Source organism: Saccopteryx bilineata, chromosome 4 (genome assembly GCF_036850765.1).
Source record: "Saccopteryx bilineata isolate mSacBil1 chromosome 4, mSacBil1_pri_phased_curated, whole genome shotgun sequence".
NCBI lineage: Eukaryota > Metazoa > Chordata > Mammalia > Chiroptera > Emballonuridae > Saccopteryx > Saccopteryx bilineata.
Genome location: NC_089493.1, coordinates 245,991,056 through 246,009,405, shown reverse-complemented (window position 1 = coordinate 246,009,405; position 18,350 = coordinate 245,991,056). Strand labels below are relative to the sequence as shown.

The 18,350-nt window shown below is 44.5% G+C and overlaps 1 protein-coding gene across 7 annotated transcripts in view; it reads left to right on the top strand.

Annotated features, from left to right (window-relative positions):
- The window catches only part of SEMA6A (semaphorin 6A), a 132,664-nt gene extending 121,259 nt beyond the window's left edge, over positions 1 to 11,405 (top strand). For all 7 annotated transcript variants that reach the window (XM_066274138.1, XM_066274135.1, XM_066274130.1 and 4 more), the window contains one exon: positions 7,986 to 11,405. In XM_066274138.1, the coding sequence (XP_066130235.1) occupies positions 7,986 to 9,181 (1,196 nt within the window). In that variant the 3' untranslated portion in view covers positions 9,182 to 11,405. The remainder of the gene's footprint in view (positions 1 to 7,985) is intronic.
- Positions 11,406 to 18,350: the final 6,945 nt, after the last annotated feature.

Below are 18,350 nucleotides of genomic sequence, written 5' to 3'. Positions count from 1 at the left end.
GCCCTTGTCAAACCTAGGCTAACTTGTCACAAATTCTAGAAACACTTCCCTTATATTATTAATTGAAAATTAACATGCGTCCTGCACACTGCCAAATGCTTATATGCACTCATTTACTTAATCTATTTAATCCTTTCAAAAACACTTACCTCATGGCCAACACTGCTAGGGCTTAGAGAGATTGAGTGACTTGCCCAAGGTCATGCAGCTAGTTAGAGAGCCAAGACTTAAACCCAGGTCTTGATGACCTCAAAGTTTATGTTCTTAACCGTTAATACCCAGACTCATCTACAATCTAGATTCTAAGAACTATATTTCTAGCAAGTGTAAGTTGTTGGTTTTTAGTAGTTTTCAAACAAACCTGTTTCCTCATATTTGTTTTATCTTTGTAGAGAAAAAAAAATCAAAACCTACAAATAATACCAAAAGATCACCCAAATTTCACAATTTTATAAGAATATTCTTTCCCCCATTTTTCTAGCTTTGATGCCTTGTAAGGGAGCAAAGGAACAAAATGGAACCAGGAAGTTGGATAATAGAAGTGTTTTGTCTGGTTTCAGAAATTATTTAGATGTTGCCTTTCCAGTGTTAGTGGAAAGAAAACCTCAGAAAGAAGATAAACCATGCAAATATTGCTAAAACTTTGCCCATCTGAAATAATCATTACCTTTTACGAAGACAGTGACAGTTCTAACACATGGAACCACAGACCAAAATCCCAAGGCGTGGCATTTAAAAATTACCTTATCATGACTCCCACTCTAGACCTCAGCCCCTGCTCTGGGTGTGGCCCGACCTTCAGCAGTGCCAAATCTAAAACAGTCCAGCAGAGAAGGAACGGCGAACTGAGCACTCCTGTTAACAGGGAAATGAAGCTCTTCCTCCCCTAAAATATATATATATATATATATATATATATATATATATATATATATATGAAATCAATGAGTTTCATGCTCATTCTCCCTTTTCTTTCTGTGATGGCCTCCCAGCAACAACAAAATGCATCCATTTCAAAGGTGATAGAACTGGAAGTGCATTCATCTGCAGTCAACCACACAGTAAGCTCTATTTCAATATGTAAGTTTTTTTAAAAATAGCTTCTGAACTGAAGATATTAAACAGCCAGAAAGCTGCCTCTGCTTTGGCATGGTCAGTCATTAACTTGATCTTCTTGAAGACCATGGCCCCTCCCAGTAACTAATCTTCAGCCTCCTGTTGGCACGGGGCAGTGGGGAAATAAAAAATAAAAGGAAAAAGGAAAGTCTGAGTTATAAACTCTGAGCCCATGTCCATGGCTGCTGGAGTTTCAGTTTATTCCCAGACCATCTGGTTCCCATTATACCGTAAGACAAGAAGAAGGCTGCTTCCTGCTGAGATAACCACAGAGAGCTCCCACTGCACTTTCAGTGTGGTCATCACCATGGGCGGGGGTGTGGCTTTGAGGCTAAATTGTCTCTAGTTAGGGGTTTTTCCCCTATTTATTTTCTTCTCTCCTTAATAGGGATTACAGCGGGCCCTCTGTGGTTAGCAGCCATGATGCTTGGGCCACGATGAGTTCATTCATGCTGCCTTGCAGGACTGTAAGCCTGGCGTTTTGTTGCAATACGATTTTCAAACAAGAAAAACTGGGTTGTTAGATTCCATTCACCCAAGTTGTTATGAGGATTTCAAGGAAATTGTAGGCTTGTCTTACTATAAAGCAGAATCAAGAGTCTATTTTTAGGGGTTCCCACTCTGGGACTTTTCTTGGTGTTTTGCCATCTTTCTTAGCTCTCAGACCCGACACGAACCCCGCTGCTCTGGCTCAGCAGCGGAGGAAATGTCCATCCTCCTTTTTGCCTTTGCAGACTTCTCTAGAGGACACAGAGAGGCTTTGTTGTCTTTGTGGTTACCGGGCCCGATTTACACAGATGCCTATTAATCACTTCACTATGGAGACAGACACATCCATCATATCACAGCAGCTCTGAAACAGGCAGTCCAGTGAACAGGGGTGAGAGGGGAAAGTATGCGCTTAACCATTTCGAGGTACTGGCTGCCTAGGTCTCGTACACTTAGCAACGTAATTGGGGTCAGATGGCTAGGGCTCCTCCCTGGTACTTAGCTTAGTGGGTGCAATTGATTTTATGTGGGTTTGTTTGTTTTGCTTCACTTTTTTGAAAGGACAGATAACATCTCCTACCTATTTCTGTGGGATGCAGGGGATAAGTATAGTTGAAGACAATTTTAAAACAGTAATAATAGATTCAGGTAGACTAGCTGTGCTTTTAATGCAAAGGCATTGACTCTTTGAAGCCAGTTTTCCAGTAATGGATTCAACATGGAGCAAGTAAGCTGAAAGTCAGCTTTCATGGGAAAGGAGACACTTGAAATTGCAGGCAAATGAACTAGACCTTTCCTTCCAAAACTGGCATGTCTTCTAAGTAATCTTTTTCAGGCTTCACAGCCTGCTTCTGAATGGTATTTAGCTCTTTCTTATTTTCCCTCCACAAATATTCACTTACTCCTTATTTAATAGATATTTACTGAGCATTTTTCTGCCTGGGAATTCAGTGGTAAATCTCCCTCCTACCTAGAGCACCCTGGGCGAGAAAAACAAAGGTAAAGCTGGTCTCTTAGGAGTGGTGATTTTAGGGTAGAGAAGTGCAGAGTTCGGGACACTTGTAAGAGGAAGAGCTGACCCAGTCTGAGGGAGTTGGAGAAGGTTTCTCCGTTTAAGCTGAGACCTAAAGGAGAAAGTCGGAGAAACAGAAAGTGAGCCAGGTTTTCCAGACAGAGAACAGCCTGTGTGGAAGTCCAGAAGCAAGCCAGAGTACAGCACAGTGTGGAGTACAGAGAGCAGAAGAGACCAGAAAGGAGCTAGACCGTTCGGCGTTCATGAGCATAGCCTTCACTTTCCCTCCCTCCATGCATCGTTCTGGTAGCGCTCTCCATTTCAGCTGACATCCTGCGCATTCTTAACGCTTAGCTCGAGAGCTACCTCCTACATAGAGCCTTTGCCCATGTTGAAGTAGATGCGATGTAGCTCCTGATGCCTCCACACGTTGGATGCAGTTCCTGTGTGAGCGCCTGCCTCTCCCTCCCCTCCCGGATCGCGGGGTTTGTGCCTCCATCACCCTGTCTCCCCGGTACCTAGCACAGTGCTTTAGTTCATGTCAGTAAATGTTTGCTGAAGACAGCCACAGAGATGGTTGGAGCCAAAACCTTGTTATGCCAGGAGAGTGACAGTAAAGGCACCAAGAACATCACATTCCGAGTTAGAAGAGCATCTTTCTTGAGGTACACTGTCCCAGACCTGCTGCTGGGCTGGCCCCCCATGCAGACTAGGCAATTGTAGAGAAGCTGCAAGCAAGGCAACCAGAAACCGTTTCTTAAAGAATTTGATGTTTGAAATTTCAAAGCGCATTGACATGGTCATCATAGGGAAAATCAGAACTGTATTGGACTTTCTCTTTGATACAGTTTATAACTGCTCTTATTTTGACTGACAGCGCAGGGCCTGGGGGGCGGGGTTGTTCACAATCTCCTCATTGCTTCAACCTCAAAGCCCTGTGAACCTTCCCTCTGAGACCTTCCTCCAGTATCTGAAAGCCCTCCCACATCAGGAAAAAAAAAGCGAAGAGGCGAAGAGATTCTATTCTTTCTCAGTTCTGCCAATTTAGGCACAATTTCAGAGAAATCTCTAAGCCATTGTGTGCTTGCTTCCTGCAATAGGAAGGTGGAAAGAATAAACCATTTAGCACCTTATGACTGGTGAGAAATAGCTTGTGGTTAATGAATCAATGCAGAGAAGTTTTTCAGAAACGTTTTTCATTACTAATACCCCATTTTCAGTTGGTGAGAGCAGAAAATCCAGAGGTTGGTAGAGAAGGGCATTTCAACACCCTGGAGTACAGAAGCCAACGCGCCTCCACCGCGGAGGGAAACCTGGGGACAGATTACGCCGCCACACAAAGGCCCTGCCACTGCCCCAGGGCTGCCCTGCGCCCTCCGCGGGGCTGCATGTGTTTCCAGTTACTCAATTCCACCTGAATACTCAGTTGTTACAAATAACCCATTTACCCTCATAGTCTCTTTTGGAATTGTCCCAGAATGAGTTTTTCATTGTTAAAATAGCTTTTCATTATTTTGAATAAGTACTGAGCACCTTAATAGATTTCTTTTATTTCGTGGATGTTAGTATGTTTATATTCTGTTATATGACTGGAGATATGTGTCTGTGACTTCAGAAGCAAGGTTATATAGTCACTCCAAAGATAACCCACCTGGTTTTAGAAGTCCATTTAAAAATGTCTCTACAATGCACTGCAAAGCCATTTATTTAATAATCATCTATTAAGTGCCTGTGAGTCCTGGGGATGGGGAAGGTGATACCTGCATATAATTTGGTTCCTATCCTCAAGGAGATGATGGCTAGATTATAGCCCCACTAGATACCTAACTATAACTGATGTTTTGCTGAACATCCCCTGCTTTTGTTGTTTTACTTATTTCAAAATTCAGGAGCAGTAGGCAGTGTTTTCTTATGTTGCCTCAACATATTACCCTTTGTAACATTTGGACAGCTCAAGGTTTGGAGCTGGGAATAATGGGCTGGTCCCCTCTCCCCAGGAGATCCACAGCAAATGGAAGCGGCTATGACTGTTGGCCTCGAGCCCTTGGTGAAGTACTAACCCACCACTTTTCTTTTGTGGCTTCTTTCGGCCTCTACATTTGTGCAGTGAACTATAGCATCTGCACTCTTTCTTATGCATTATTTCATTTGATTCTTGCAACAAGCCAATAAGGCATTAAAATCAGGTGTGTCGACCCCTCATTACAGATGAAAAAACTAAGGCCCAGACACCTTAAGTCAATCTGCAAAAGGTCGCCCATGAAACCTGAGTCTTCATGCCTTTGGAGATCTCTAGCATAGCACACACTACCTCCAGCCTCTCTGACAAATTTAATGTATTCAATCCTTTACAGTGACCAATGGCACAGATATGATGTAATCATTCCCATAAATGCCCCCTTTCACTGTTTTCATGATATATGCAAAAAGCTTTAAGTTTAAAAGGCATTTTCCAAAAATAACTTTCAACTTCTTGACTGTGCTTTCAACTTAATCTCTGACATGTTTGTAACTTTGGACATGGAGTTTCTGGATTTGCACAACAAGCAGAGGAAGGAAACCACCTGCTTTATGGTAGATATCTCAAAGCTGAAGAGATATGGAAAGGTTTTAAAGGGCAAACAAAATGAGACAGAGGCTGTCTGAGACACCATTTTATTTTTCAAAGGTCAGACCCTGCTTAATTTGTTACCAACCAAAAACCTGAACCAAAAGTCACCCACTAAAGAAGAGTTTTTCCTAGTCAAAGAGCAAGTGGTTTTCATGAGTCTAACATAGTCAAGGACCTTCAGACATGAAAAAAAGAATGAAAGCTTAAAAAAGAAGCAGTGAAAATATAATTATACTTGAAAATTTTGCAGTATTCCCAGTTGAACAATGAATGGGGGAAACAACTGACTGCTCTAACCTTATTCTTTTCACAGTCCTCTTAAACTGAGAGGCCAATTTAAATTATAAAATTACAAAGCCAGTTGTAAACAGCTACCTACTATGAGTATGCATTTATTGAGAGGACACATCCTCATAAATATGGTTGCCTAAAAGGGACTCATGAAAGACCCTTTGCTATGAAAAAGAAAACGTACCTAGTACCCCCATTAGTGGTGTCTAGTCCCACTGAGATCATGAAATCAATAAGGGTAATTAAACTTATTTTACTCAGAGTTTACATGTTTGTACCATTATAGGTAAGTGGTTAAAAATGATGTTCGGGAGAGCCCTGGCCGGTTAGCTCAGTCAGTTAGAGTGTTGGTTGTCCCAAAACACCAAGGTTGCAGGTTTGGGCACATATGGGAAGTGACAATGCCTACACAACTAAATGGAACAACAAAATAATGTTTCTCGCTCTCTCTCCCTTCCTCTCTCTCTCTGTCTCTCTAAAATCAATTAAATAAATGATATTCAGTAGAACCCCATACACAATCAAAATTGATAGAAAAGCTGTGCTATTTTTAGCATTACAACACGGAAATGCAAATTTAAGGAAGAAATTTTCATTAGTACAGTTCCTTGGTGACTAGGTTTAAAACTTATTGGAACACAAAGACACCCACTGGTTGGGGAGCTCCATAACATAAAAGGTGTGAGTTACAGCTGAATTTCCTGCCGGCTTTTTTCTTCTCAGCTTCTACCCCCTAAAAGTTCATGAAGATAAATCAAGAAATATCTGAAAAGTGTCACATTTGGACATTATTCAATGTCTTACCACCTTACTCACGTATTTTCCTTGGAGTGAACTGCCTGTGCTGCCCTTTATTACCAAGGGCATTTGTTTAATTACAGACTCACTCTTTCTCAAGAGATATTTGCTGCTTCTATTTATTCCTCACCTGAAGTCATAATCCTTTATCATTGGACAATTATTTGCACAGCAACCAACTGTGATGTCACATTTGAGGGGAGGAGGACAGTTTGTAAAGAAAAAGAGAATGCATCTTCTCAGGCTAAAGGTTTCTGAGTTCTAAAACCATCACTTCACTAATCAGAATATTTTAGTAAAAGAAACCCCACAATAAAGCTGCATCTCTTCAAGGTCTCGGCTGTAACGTACAAAAGCATTTCGGCATAAATTTAACGATTGCATGTTGTGGGTTTGGGAGGGGTACGGATTTTTATTTCATTTTATTCTAATTCTGCACCACTGATAATCTTCTAGGAAAATACATTAAACATATTTCAGAAAGAGTTGATTTAGTAGATGAAAAATGTGTCTCCTAGGACTATAGAAGGTACATCTTCTGTCTTACTATCAGTTTCCATAATAGGAACAATGTTTACATTTCCTCAGCCCATGCAGTGCTTCTAATGTATTCATGTTCTTTCACTCTCCAGAGGCAGGAATTGAAGTATTTGCGATTTTATTTTTTAACTACTGCATCAAGCACTTAAGATCTGACAATTGTGATATGTATTCTCACTTGATATTAAAAAATAAAAGTCTCAGTGTTTGCATTTGATTAGAGTCTCTCAGCTTGGTGGCTGATTAAGCAGGAGCAGGGATAGCAACTTTTTTCAGAAACACAGCATCTTGGTTAATGCAGTGTAAGATTATTGATGAGCGTAGTCACATAATTTTTGTTAAATCAAAGAGATTAGCTCTGCTGAAAAATCTCACCATGACAGCAAACTCTAGCTGTAATAACGAGACCTGACACTTCTCAAATCCACTTCAGGGCCTCAAATAGTCTCCTTTTCTAAAGATCCTTTCAATTCAAGTGAGGGAAGAGCTTAATTCAGATATTCAGCATGTTTACCTGAAATTGGGTGTGCGTAATTTTTTTCTATTTTTTTTAGAGTGATGCAAAATCAGCATACATTGGTAATCTGTGAGCTTTAGCTATTTTCTTTCCCTGAAAGTGGCACACACTGTCTTTCCTCCAATTGCTTCAAAAACAAGCATAGCTTTTCTTCAGATACAGGCCATGGTGCCCACAAGGAAGTCATCAGAAAGGACCCTGGAAGTGTGATCTGTTCATTTAACGTGGGTAAAATTGTTGCCTCTTCCCCTGACTCAAACTATCTTGGCTATCCCAGTTTTATAAGGGGGAAGATTGAAAAAAGAGAAAAAGTGTTATTTTGGAAACGACAAACTGCCATATTCTATAGTGCAGCGAAGTAGAAAGAGCAAGCATTTAAGAGAGAGAGAAGTACTTTTTCAGAACACAAAGACAACAAATAAAGTCTTTTACATACTTCTGGGGGATGGGATTAATTAGTTAATATTTGGCAAGCTGAATCTTGATGAGAAGTTAGGCAGAGGTGCTATTGTCACTTATTACTGTTATTAATTAACAGGGTGAATGCCAAATAAAAATATGCCTCGCGGTGCCCTTTCATTTCTTAACACCATACGCGATGTCTGTTGCAGGAGTGATTCGCGAAAGTTACCTCAAAGGCCATGACCAGCTCGTTCCAGTCACCCTCTTGGCCATTGCAGTCATTCTGGCTTTTGTCATGGGGGCCGTTTTCTCGGGCATCGTGGTCTACTGCGTCTGCGATCATCGGCGCAAAGATGTATCCGCTGTGCAGCGCAAGGAGGAGCTCACCCACTCACGCCGGGGCTCCATGAGCAGCGTCACCAAACTCAGCGGCCTCTTTGGTGACACCCAGTCCAAAGACCCAAAGCCAGAGGCCATCCTGACACCACTAATGCACAACGGCAAGCTCGCCACACCCAGCAACACGGCCAAGATGCTCATTAAGGCTGACCAGCACCACCTCGACCTAGCAGCCTTGCCCACGCCGGAGTCCACGCCAACGCTGCAGCAGAAGCGCAAGCCCAGCCGCGGCAGCCGCGAGTGGGAAAGGAACCAGAACCTCATCAATGCTTGCACAAAGGACATGCCCCCCATGGGCTCCCCCGTGATTCCCACCGACCTGCCTCTCCGGGCCTCCCCCAGCCACATCCCCAGCGTGGTGGTCCTGCCCATCACGCAGCAGGGTTACCAACATGAGTACGTGGACCAGCCCAAAATGAGTGAGGTGGCCCAATTGGCCCTGGAGGACCAGGCGGCCACCCTGGAGTATAAGACCATCAAGGAACATCTCAACAGCAAGAGTCCCAATCATGGGGTGAACCTAGTGGAGAACTTGGACAGCCTGCCCCCCAAGGTCCCCCAGCGGGAGGCCTCCCTGGGCCCCCCGGGAGCCTCCCTGTCTCAGAGCGGCCTGAGCAAGCGGCTGGAGATGCACCACTCCTCTTCCTATGGGCTTGACTATAAGAGGAGCTACCCTACGAACTCGCTCACGAGAAGCCACCAGGCCACCACTCTGAAAAGAAACAATACTAATTCCTCCAATTCCTCCCACCTCTCCAGAAACCAGAGCTTTGGCCGGGGGGACAACCCGCCCCCTGCCCCGCAGCGGGTGGACTCCATCCAGGTGCACAGCTCCCAGCCGTCGGGCCCGTCGGTGACTGTTTCTAGGCAGCCCAGCCTCAACGCCTACAACTCATTGACCAGGTCGGGGCTGAAGCGCACACCCTCGCTAAAGCCGGACGTACCCCCCAAACCTACCTTTGCACCCCTTTCCACATCCATGAAGCCCAGTGATGCGTGTACATAATCCCAGGGGCTGGGGTCAGGTGTTGAACCAGCAGGAAGGGCTAGTTGCGTGCTCCGCTCCGCGCGGGTCGCAGCTGCCCGAGTCTACACCAGACCAAGATGGCCGCGGCAGAGCGCGGGTGCTGCGTCCTTCTCTGGGACTCGGGGGGACTTGCCAAGTGGCCCATGTGGTTTGGTGAAGGTTTGCAACACGGGACTCACCTCCATTCTCTTCCTTCACTCCCCCGCTCCCACTCCCTGCAACAGGTCGAACTCACGAAAGACTTAAATTATCATCACAAACATGAGCCAAAAGCACATACCCACCCACCGCCACACGCCTGCGTGTGTGAGCACGGACACACACACACGAACAACAACTGCACACACATACACACACACACACACACACGAACAGCAACTGCAACATTCTGTCCATGACTGCACAGGGCGCTGCCAAACTAGGCTAGCGTTCCAACTTGCAAAACAAATGCATTTTTAAAAATTATGAAAGTTAAAAAGACAAAAAAATAAAGATTGATTGATAATTCTAACTCAGACTTTTAACAATGGCAGAAGTTTACTATGCGCAGATACTGTGAAATGCCCACCAGTGTTACAGCTTTCTGTTATAGCAGATGAATGCCACGTTGGGCAACTATGTCATAGATTTCTGCTCCTCTCTTTTAATGAAATAACGTGACCGTTAACGCAAGTAACTTTATTTATTGTTCACCCTTTTTTTTTTCCTTAAGGAAAGGACTCTTCCACAAACCACCTTATGAACAGCTCTTCAGAAAGCCCCTTGAAGTTACACTATTTAACGTGAAATCCATTAACTGGAATAATTGAGTTTCTTTATTTTTACAATAAATTCACTGAGTAAATTATTGGAGCTGGAATTCTGAGCTTTGTGTTTGGACTGTCTGATCTCTAGCTTAAGGAGAGTTAAGGGGAATATTTATTTAAATCTACCAGTTAATTTGCTGGTCAAGTCTCTGTGCTATATAACATGCAAAAAATTAATTAGCTTAAAAGTCCTTCCAGATCCTAACTTTTAAAGCAACCAGGAGAGGAACTTTCAGAATGGCACATCCATGTCCCATTGCTGCCAACATGGCTTTGTCAGTGGTTCCTACTTTCTGTGAAGGCACCAGCTTGTGATATGCCATCTCATTTCACCTTGCATGTGAAACAGCAAACAAAATCCATAAATGGTGTGAACTAATTAATACGCTGGCTGCTACCTTGCATAAATTAATGGTTTGATCACACGGGTTTTTCGTGGGGTTACATCTGTGAATAGCCTGTTTTCCACATGTAAATTTGTGCCTTACACCCTGAGTTGTGTACACTTGTAAGCTGTCATTATGATAAACTTTTTCTTCCTTTTGAAATGCAAATATTTATTTAACCCTCCCCCACCCCACTCCAGTTCTCTGGAAGATTAGCTGTCCAGCAGATGGAAGAAGAATGCAGCGGTGATGCTTATAATCTCGCAGCCTGGGAAAGCTGGGCGCACAACACCCTCCAATTCACACTTCCTTCTAGTCGTGCCAACTCCACCCACCCTGTGGCCATGTAGCCAAGCATGGACCCCAGTGTTGTGGGTAGCAAATCCTTCTCCCTCCAGACCTCCTTGCTTCCTTTAGATTCTCAGATCATTTCAACATGATGATATCCTCATTTACTGGCAGATAAAGGACCAATGTCCCAGTCCTTATTTCTGCCATGTCCACTGGCTGGAGAACACGCTGTGTGTGGCTGGGCAGGCATCTGGGAGGAGTCTCCAAGCTGTGTGCTCAGCGCATGCGAGCCATGCACACAAAGAAATGACATGGAAATAGATGCAGTCAGGCTGGTCCCTGCTGTGATTAATAAATAACTCCAAGTACAAGGCCAACCACCATGGATGCTGCAAAAACCTTGACTGGGGCAAAAGATTTTTAACTTTTTTTTTAATTTCTTTATCCTTTTGTTATGGTTTGTAGGGGGTGGGTGAATGAGTGTTTTTCCCCATAGTTTTTATTAGTGCAAGCACACAGAAGGGACTTTTGTTTACTCTACCACGAACAAAGGAATTGTCAACATACTGTAAACTGTGAGCATTATTGATCATTGTGTTTTTCAACAGTTAAACCTATTTGGTGGTCTCTTTGTGTTTTTATTTCCAGTTTCATCTTGGTTTAGTTTTGTCTTCTTAAAAATAAAAATGTTCAAAACGGACAATTTGGGGCAAGTTGGAGTTGGCTGGTGAAAAAAAATGATGCCTCCATAGTCAGAGAGAAAGGTGGATGTGTAGCAGGTTGCAGGCACAGCCTCTTGTCCCAAACCTTTCTTGACGTTTTACTGCTGTCTGCAGTAGCCTTTGTGTCCTTCTATTTTTGTTTTGTAAGTGGAATCAATGTTCACATCCTGTGAACTCTATATCCTGAATCCATGAAGTCTTTTCCAGATAGAAACCAAGATATTGTTTATTCCCTTGGATTTTCTTTAGAAATGCCAAACGTAGGAAAGTGATGGGTGTATATTACCCTGCTACCTTCTTCCCCAAGCTTGACTCCCAAGAGTATTGATGGTGCAGTGCCCACTGTCTCGTCCCCGCGTGTGGACACCATCGCCTCAGCTGTGTTATGGAGACCTGTGTCCAACTCCCATCCCACATCTTGACATCCCACAACCCCTCACGTACGGTGTTAACCCTAGAGTGCTCACATGTGTTGAGCTGGTCTTCTGCATTTAAGTATTTTCACCTCTTCTTGTTTTCCCCACTGCATGTGGGGGGAGGGTCCATAAACCTGAGTGTGCCTTTGCTTTCCACCCTTGCTAGACACTGGTAGATGCAACAACTCAGATTTATATTTGTTGTAAAGTTGTAAAAATATTGTGATGTCACCAATTTTCCTTCCATCTCCACATCCCCTAACATCTGATTCACGACTTAATGTATGTTGTAAAAAAAAAAAATGAAAAAAAGGGAAAAAAAAGACAAAAAAAGCAAGGAAAAAGGCTCTTTATTACTTAAAAGTAATAAAACAAGACTGTTCATTATCTTTTGTGTCCTGGATGCTTTTATTTATGTCTTAATTTTTCCCTTCTTAAATTTCACACTTTTTTGGTAGGATTCTACTCTTTCTGCCAACTCTATTTGGCTTCTAAAGCATAAATAAGAATGTAGTTAGACCCGTTTGTTTATAGCACGCACACCCTGCCCCCCCCCCAAAAGGATAAAATTATTGATGCGTTTGCTCTGCCTGCACCCAGCCTGGAGCAGGACCCTACGGAAGCCACCCATAATTAAAAGGCAGAGCATGCACTGACTTCCTCTATTCATCTTATGCGTTTTCTTTTTATGGGCTTGTTCATCATCAAACATTTATGGTAGGCTTGATAGTTTAAGAGATCAAGGCTAGGATTTTAGTATGTAGGATCCACTAAAAATAGATCCTTGCACAGATGTGACTTCAGCCTTTTTACATATTAATAAGGTAGAGGGTGCCAGATTTCACTCCTTGTTAGCATTTATCTCTTGTAAACCCAGAAGACACTGTTGGAGGTAAATTGGGATGCAGCATTTTTTACTTTGCAGAACAGCATTATAAAATACCTAGTTCAGGTTTTCCCTCTGGGATATTTTTAGAAGTTACTTAAGGAAGTCCTCAGCTAACGTAGTTTACTTTTGACCTTCTGAAATAATTTTTTAATGCTTTAGGTAAGTCAGTTTGAGAGTGAAAAGCTCTGGGTTGGGCCTCAGTTCACACCTATAGTTATCCAATCACCTTTGATAAGTCATTTCCAATTGTTTTTCTTTTTTTTTTCATTTTTCTGAAGCTGGAAACAGGGAGAGACAGTCAGACAGACTCCCGCATGCGCCCGACCGGGATCCACCCAGCACGCCCACCAGGGGCTACGCTCTGCCCACCAGGGGGCGATGCTCTGCCCATCCTGGGCGTCGCCATGTTGCGACCAGAGCCACTCTAGCGCCTGGGGCAGAGGCCACAGAGCCATCCCCAGCGCCCGGGCCATCCTTTGCTCCAATGGAGCCTTGGCTGCGGGAAGGGAAGAGAGAGACAGAGAGGAAGGCGCGGCGGAGGGGTGGAGAAGCAAATGGGCGCTTCTCCTGTGTGCCCTGGCCGGGAATCGAACCCGGGTCCTCCGCATGCTAGGCCGACGCTCTACTGCTGAGCCAACCAGCCAGGGCTCAATTGTTTTTCTTAAATCCCACCCATAGGGCTAGGCACCGTCGGGCACAAAATTGACTAGAATATAGTTCCTTCTTTCTTTTGTATAAGGAGAGATTGGCGTGCCTCTGTAATTGCCACTGGGAGGGGAAAACCAAGTGCTGAGCTCGTGGCCCAGGAGTTTGGGGCACAAGGCTACATTTGAGCTGGCTCTCACAGAATGAGTTCTCTGGACAGCTAGCCCAGGCAGAAGGGATAACTTGTGGAAAAGCATTAAGTGTGCTCTGTTTGGGAAACAAAAGATCTGGCATGCCTCTACCACTGTCTATGAGAGAGCCTGGCTGGGGCAAGGCTGGGAAAGGGGTTAGGACCAGACCGGGAGGGGACCAGTGTCACTGTGCTGGGAGTTTAGCTGGTGGGCAGTGGGGCACCTTCGGAACCTATGAAACAGCACACACATGTGTTTGTGCTTTAGAAAGCTACCTGGCAGTAACTTGGAAAACGGATTGGTTCAGGGAGAGCTGCAGACTACTGGGCAATGTGCCAAAGGCATGCCAAGTTATTGGGAGCAACACAAGTGAAAACTCCATATCCAACTTCAGATTCTTCATTAAGCAGCTCTGTGATCATCCCCTTTTGCCAGATAGAAGATCTCTCTTTGTCTCTATGACTGACAGGTTTGCCCTGCCCACTTACACCCAAATATAGAACTGAGAGAATGACCAACAGCTACTCTGATCCTTTCATTTTAAAAAATGAGGAAGCTGAGGTCCACTGAGTGAAAGGATGTTCCCACAATCCTAAGGCTGGTGGTACAACAGCTCTTCCGAAGATAAAGTCGTCTGTCTCTTGCCCCTCCCCCACACCCACCTCCTTCATTCGCATCATTAGAGCAATACTGGTAGGAAGGCCCGAGGCCCCCTCAGCCCAGACAGCATCTCCTTCTCACTCAGTCATCCTTTCTCACAAAAAGCCCTTCATACCCGCCTCACACTGCCCTGCCCTGGGCATCCCAAATTCCTTAATCTGGGCCAAGGGGAGGGGATGGGCTGGAGCTCGGATCACACTGGCTTGAAGCAGACAGTCCCTGCAGTGCAACCTGATACTTGGTAGGATGGCTTCTGCTGCAGTCAGCTTTGTTCTGTCTGGGGAAGAGGTGACGGGGCTGAACAGGTGCAGCCTGTATTTTAGCTGGGGCCTTAGGGATGTCCCTGCTCAGGCTGGAGAAGTGCCTCAGACAACCCAGGTTTTTAATTGTGTTTACTTGCTTGCTAGTGCAGGGCTGGTGGTTTCTGTAAGGTTTTTTCAAACTGTTGGCCTTAAGGAGTGGCTGTCCCAGTACAATCAACAGGCTAGGTGTTTCATGAGGCCAGAAGGGGCATCTTGGATGTGCCTGCTTTCCTTAAGTGCTTTGTTCATAAACACAAACTGATCTTGTTCAGCCTTGTAAGTTGGCAGAAGCCAAACAAGATGCCCCAGAACCACAGAGCCTAAATATGACCACCTGAACAAAAGCTCTTTCAAAAAAGTCATTCGGCAAGCGAAATAAAAGTGTCAGAAAGGCACCTACAATTTCAGACCCTGGTACATTTTGCTTGACAGAAAGGGGTGAGGGGAATTTAAAAGAACCCTTTAGTAACAGAATAACATGATTAAGAGCATAATCCTTGTCCTGGCTGAGCACTGTGACAGCTGGGTGCTTAGACTCAGTAACCCTTAAACACCCACATCTCACACTTGTCTTAAAACCCAGTGGTGACGTGTTGCTTATACAGAATTGGAAAAGAAGGGCTGATATTTATTGATCGGGACTGCCAGACAGATGGGGATCTTCAATATTCCATTTAGAGTATTGTGTATCCTTTGCTCTAACCCCCTGGGATGCCTGGAGGTAGAGGGTGGTTGACCTCAACAGAGGGTTAGGGCTGAACTGATGTGCATTAAATGTTGGCTGGGCAGAAAAATGTGCAGATGTCTCTCTAGCAAATGGAAATGAAATTGGAGCAAATCAAGAGAGGCAGCTGAGTAGCGGGGAGTTCCCCATCCCCCTCTGCAAACACATCCCTGCACACACACATGTGCACAAAATGCTTTCAGGCCGCCTTTTCCTCTTGGTGCCTAATATCAAAAATGTCTGTGTTTAGAACCCATGTTTGCAGGATGTGGGCCCCTTCAGAGGTCTTTCACCCCTTTTCCTGGTAAAGCATGGGTTCCCCCCAGCACTTTCTGATCAAAAGCGAACTGTCATAAACTAGTCTTACAAATGGAAACCAAGCCTGACCGGGCGGTGGTGCAGTGGATAGAGCATCAGACTGGGATGTGGAGGACCCAGGTTCGAGACCCCGAGGTCGCCAGCTTGAGCGCGGGCTCATTTGGTTTGAGCAAAACTCACCAGCTTGGACCCAAGGTCGCTGGCTTGAGCAAGGGGTTACTCGGTCTGCTGTAGCCCCATGGTCAAGGCACATATGAACAACTAAGGTGTTGCCATGAAAAGCAATCAATGAACAACTAAGGTGTCGCCATGAAAAACTGATGATTGATGCTTCTCCTCTCTCTCTGTTCCTGTCTGTCTGTCCCTATCTATCCCTCTCTCTGTCTCTGTAAAAAAAAAAAAAAGAATGGGAACCACGATCTTTCCAGAGGAGCCTCACACAGGTCACTTACAGCCCACTGCCACTCAGTGAGGTTCCTAGCATCTTCTTTATTCTTCCTAATCACCTTCGGATGAAGACTCCCATGACCATCATTAACAACATCCCCAGAGCAAATCATCAGTCCTTCTAATGGGATGCAACAATGGTCCAAACAAAGTGATGCTAATAAAAGGGGAAAGTAGGTAACCATCAAATCAGAAGCATTTTTCGTTGATGATTTTCAGGAAAAAAAAGAAAAAAGAAAAAAACACACCTTCAGGTGACGTTTGATACAATACCAAGTGCCAGGAAGTCCGCACAAAAGCAGCAGGCAGGATGCCCCCGGTTTCCTAGGATGAGGAAGATGATAAAAAGAACAATCTGTCTGAGAGCCAGACACTCTCTTTTTCCTTTTCATCATGACAACTGCCCTTTCCATGTTACAGGGCAGTGGGACAGGGAGCCGATCTCACAAGCTTAATAGCAGGTCTCTGGTGTGGATACTGAACATTTTGCACACCTAGTCCATGTCAGTGCAAAAAGCATAAAATTCAACATTAGGACTAAGGTTTATTTCATAAAAAAATGAAAAGTGTACCGCCCAAGTGGGGCAGGGCTTCCAACTGTCAGTAACAGCGATAGTTAACATCAGTACAAATCAGTGGCATGTCACAGTTTGCACACATAGTCTTGTCCACTATTTTGGTAGATCCTCATGACAGGCTAGTGAGGTGGGCAGCACAGAGATGATTCTCCTCGTTTCACAGAAGTTGGAGTTTGGAGAGGAGGGATCTAGTGGAGCCCCGATCAACATAAAAATGCAGTAATGTTTCAGACACCCATGTGTTACATCATCCCCTCTGAGCTCTCTCAGGGACACCTCAGGTTACACAATCACTCTGCTTCACCAAAGAGGAAAGGCCTCCCACAGCATTCCCCAGGGGAGATGGTTGTAACAATACAGTCCTCAAAATAAAGGCTAGGCACACATGTTCTATTTTAAGGGCATTGTGCTCTAATATTTTTCCATCATTAAAGAACACATCTCTTCCTTCCTGCGTCTGCAAAGTCATGATGCCAGCAGTGTTATTACAAATTGTCAACAAAGCAGGAAAAGACAGAGCTGAAGCCAAACTCAGTGACCTCCCTTCTTGAGGCGCACCCTGCCACCTTGAGGCCAGCGACACCGCCTGCCTCAGTGGAAGGAAAAGGACAAAAAGCCAGCTTTCATGGCTCCTTTCTCCTACTCAGGCCACAGATCACAAGAGAAACTTAAGCTTAAAGAGCCGAGGATTGATTGGGAACAGAGAAGACATGCGCTCTATCTAGAAGGAAGAAGAGTTTGCCCACCTTTCCCTTTGTAGAAGACAAGGGAAAGTGTGAAAGGAAGAGGTAAGAAATGTCACTATTGTCTTTGTTAGCCCCATTAGATACTCTGGCGCTGCCGGTACCAAACAATTTGAGTTCATCCCTGATGTCAATGGCGGGATAATTTGGTTGAATGCCGAGAAAAGTCTCCCACACGAGGAGATAGATGGTGAAGATTGTCTCCATGTGGTCCCTATCTTCCTACTCCACATCGCTGCCCGTGTTCCACATTGCTACTTCCTCCGACTGGCCCCCCTGGAGTTAATAAGCTATTTGGTGTTGAGTGCAGGAGGTGCAGGAGGTGCAGAAGAGGCGGGACTGACTTCTCTAGAACAGGCTCCTGGCCTCCCTCCTGCCCTGGGAATAGCGTGGTCTGGTCACTCACCATGCAGAGCTCACGCGAAGCTGGCATCTTGCACATGCTGCCCTGTCAGATGACCCCAGACAGATTCCACTCAGAGGGCAAGAAAAAGAGTCCTTCTTCTCAGATTCCCACTGTTCTCTTTATGTTCGGTTGGTTGCTGGTGTTTTTGTTTGCTTGCTTGCCAGTTGAAGCCCTGTTCCCAGTCCACAAAGCTCTTCTCAGTACACAGATATGCTTTTTTAGTAAAGACGAAGGCTTGGTTGCCACCTACTGTGGGAAAATACATAGATAACTTCAACTGCCGCACAGTGCTATTTACTTAATTATGTACTCAATAAAGGTAACAACCTTTGAAACAATTACCTTTACTGACTTAAAGGGTCAGCGTCAATACCAATTAACTTTTCCCCCCTGTTTTTAAGGCTTTCTTAGTCATTTACACCTGAGAGTGAATGTGTTCATCAGCTCTTTCCTGGAGGGGTGGGGGGGGATAACTGCTTAAGTTCGAAAAAGAAGTTTTCTATTCCAAAATGTGTGTTCCAGGACAATACCAAATGCTATAGTTGTTCTGAAGACCCCACTCTTGCATTCCTGGAGCAGAGTACTTTTTCTTTCTTTCTTTCTTTCTTTCTTTCTTTCTTTCTT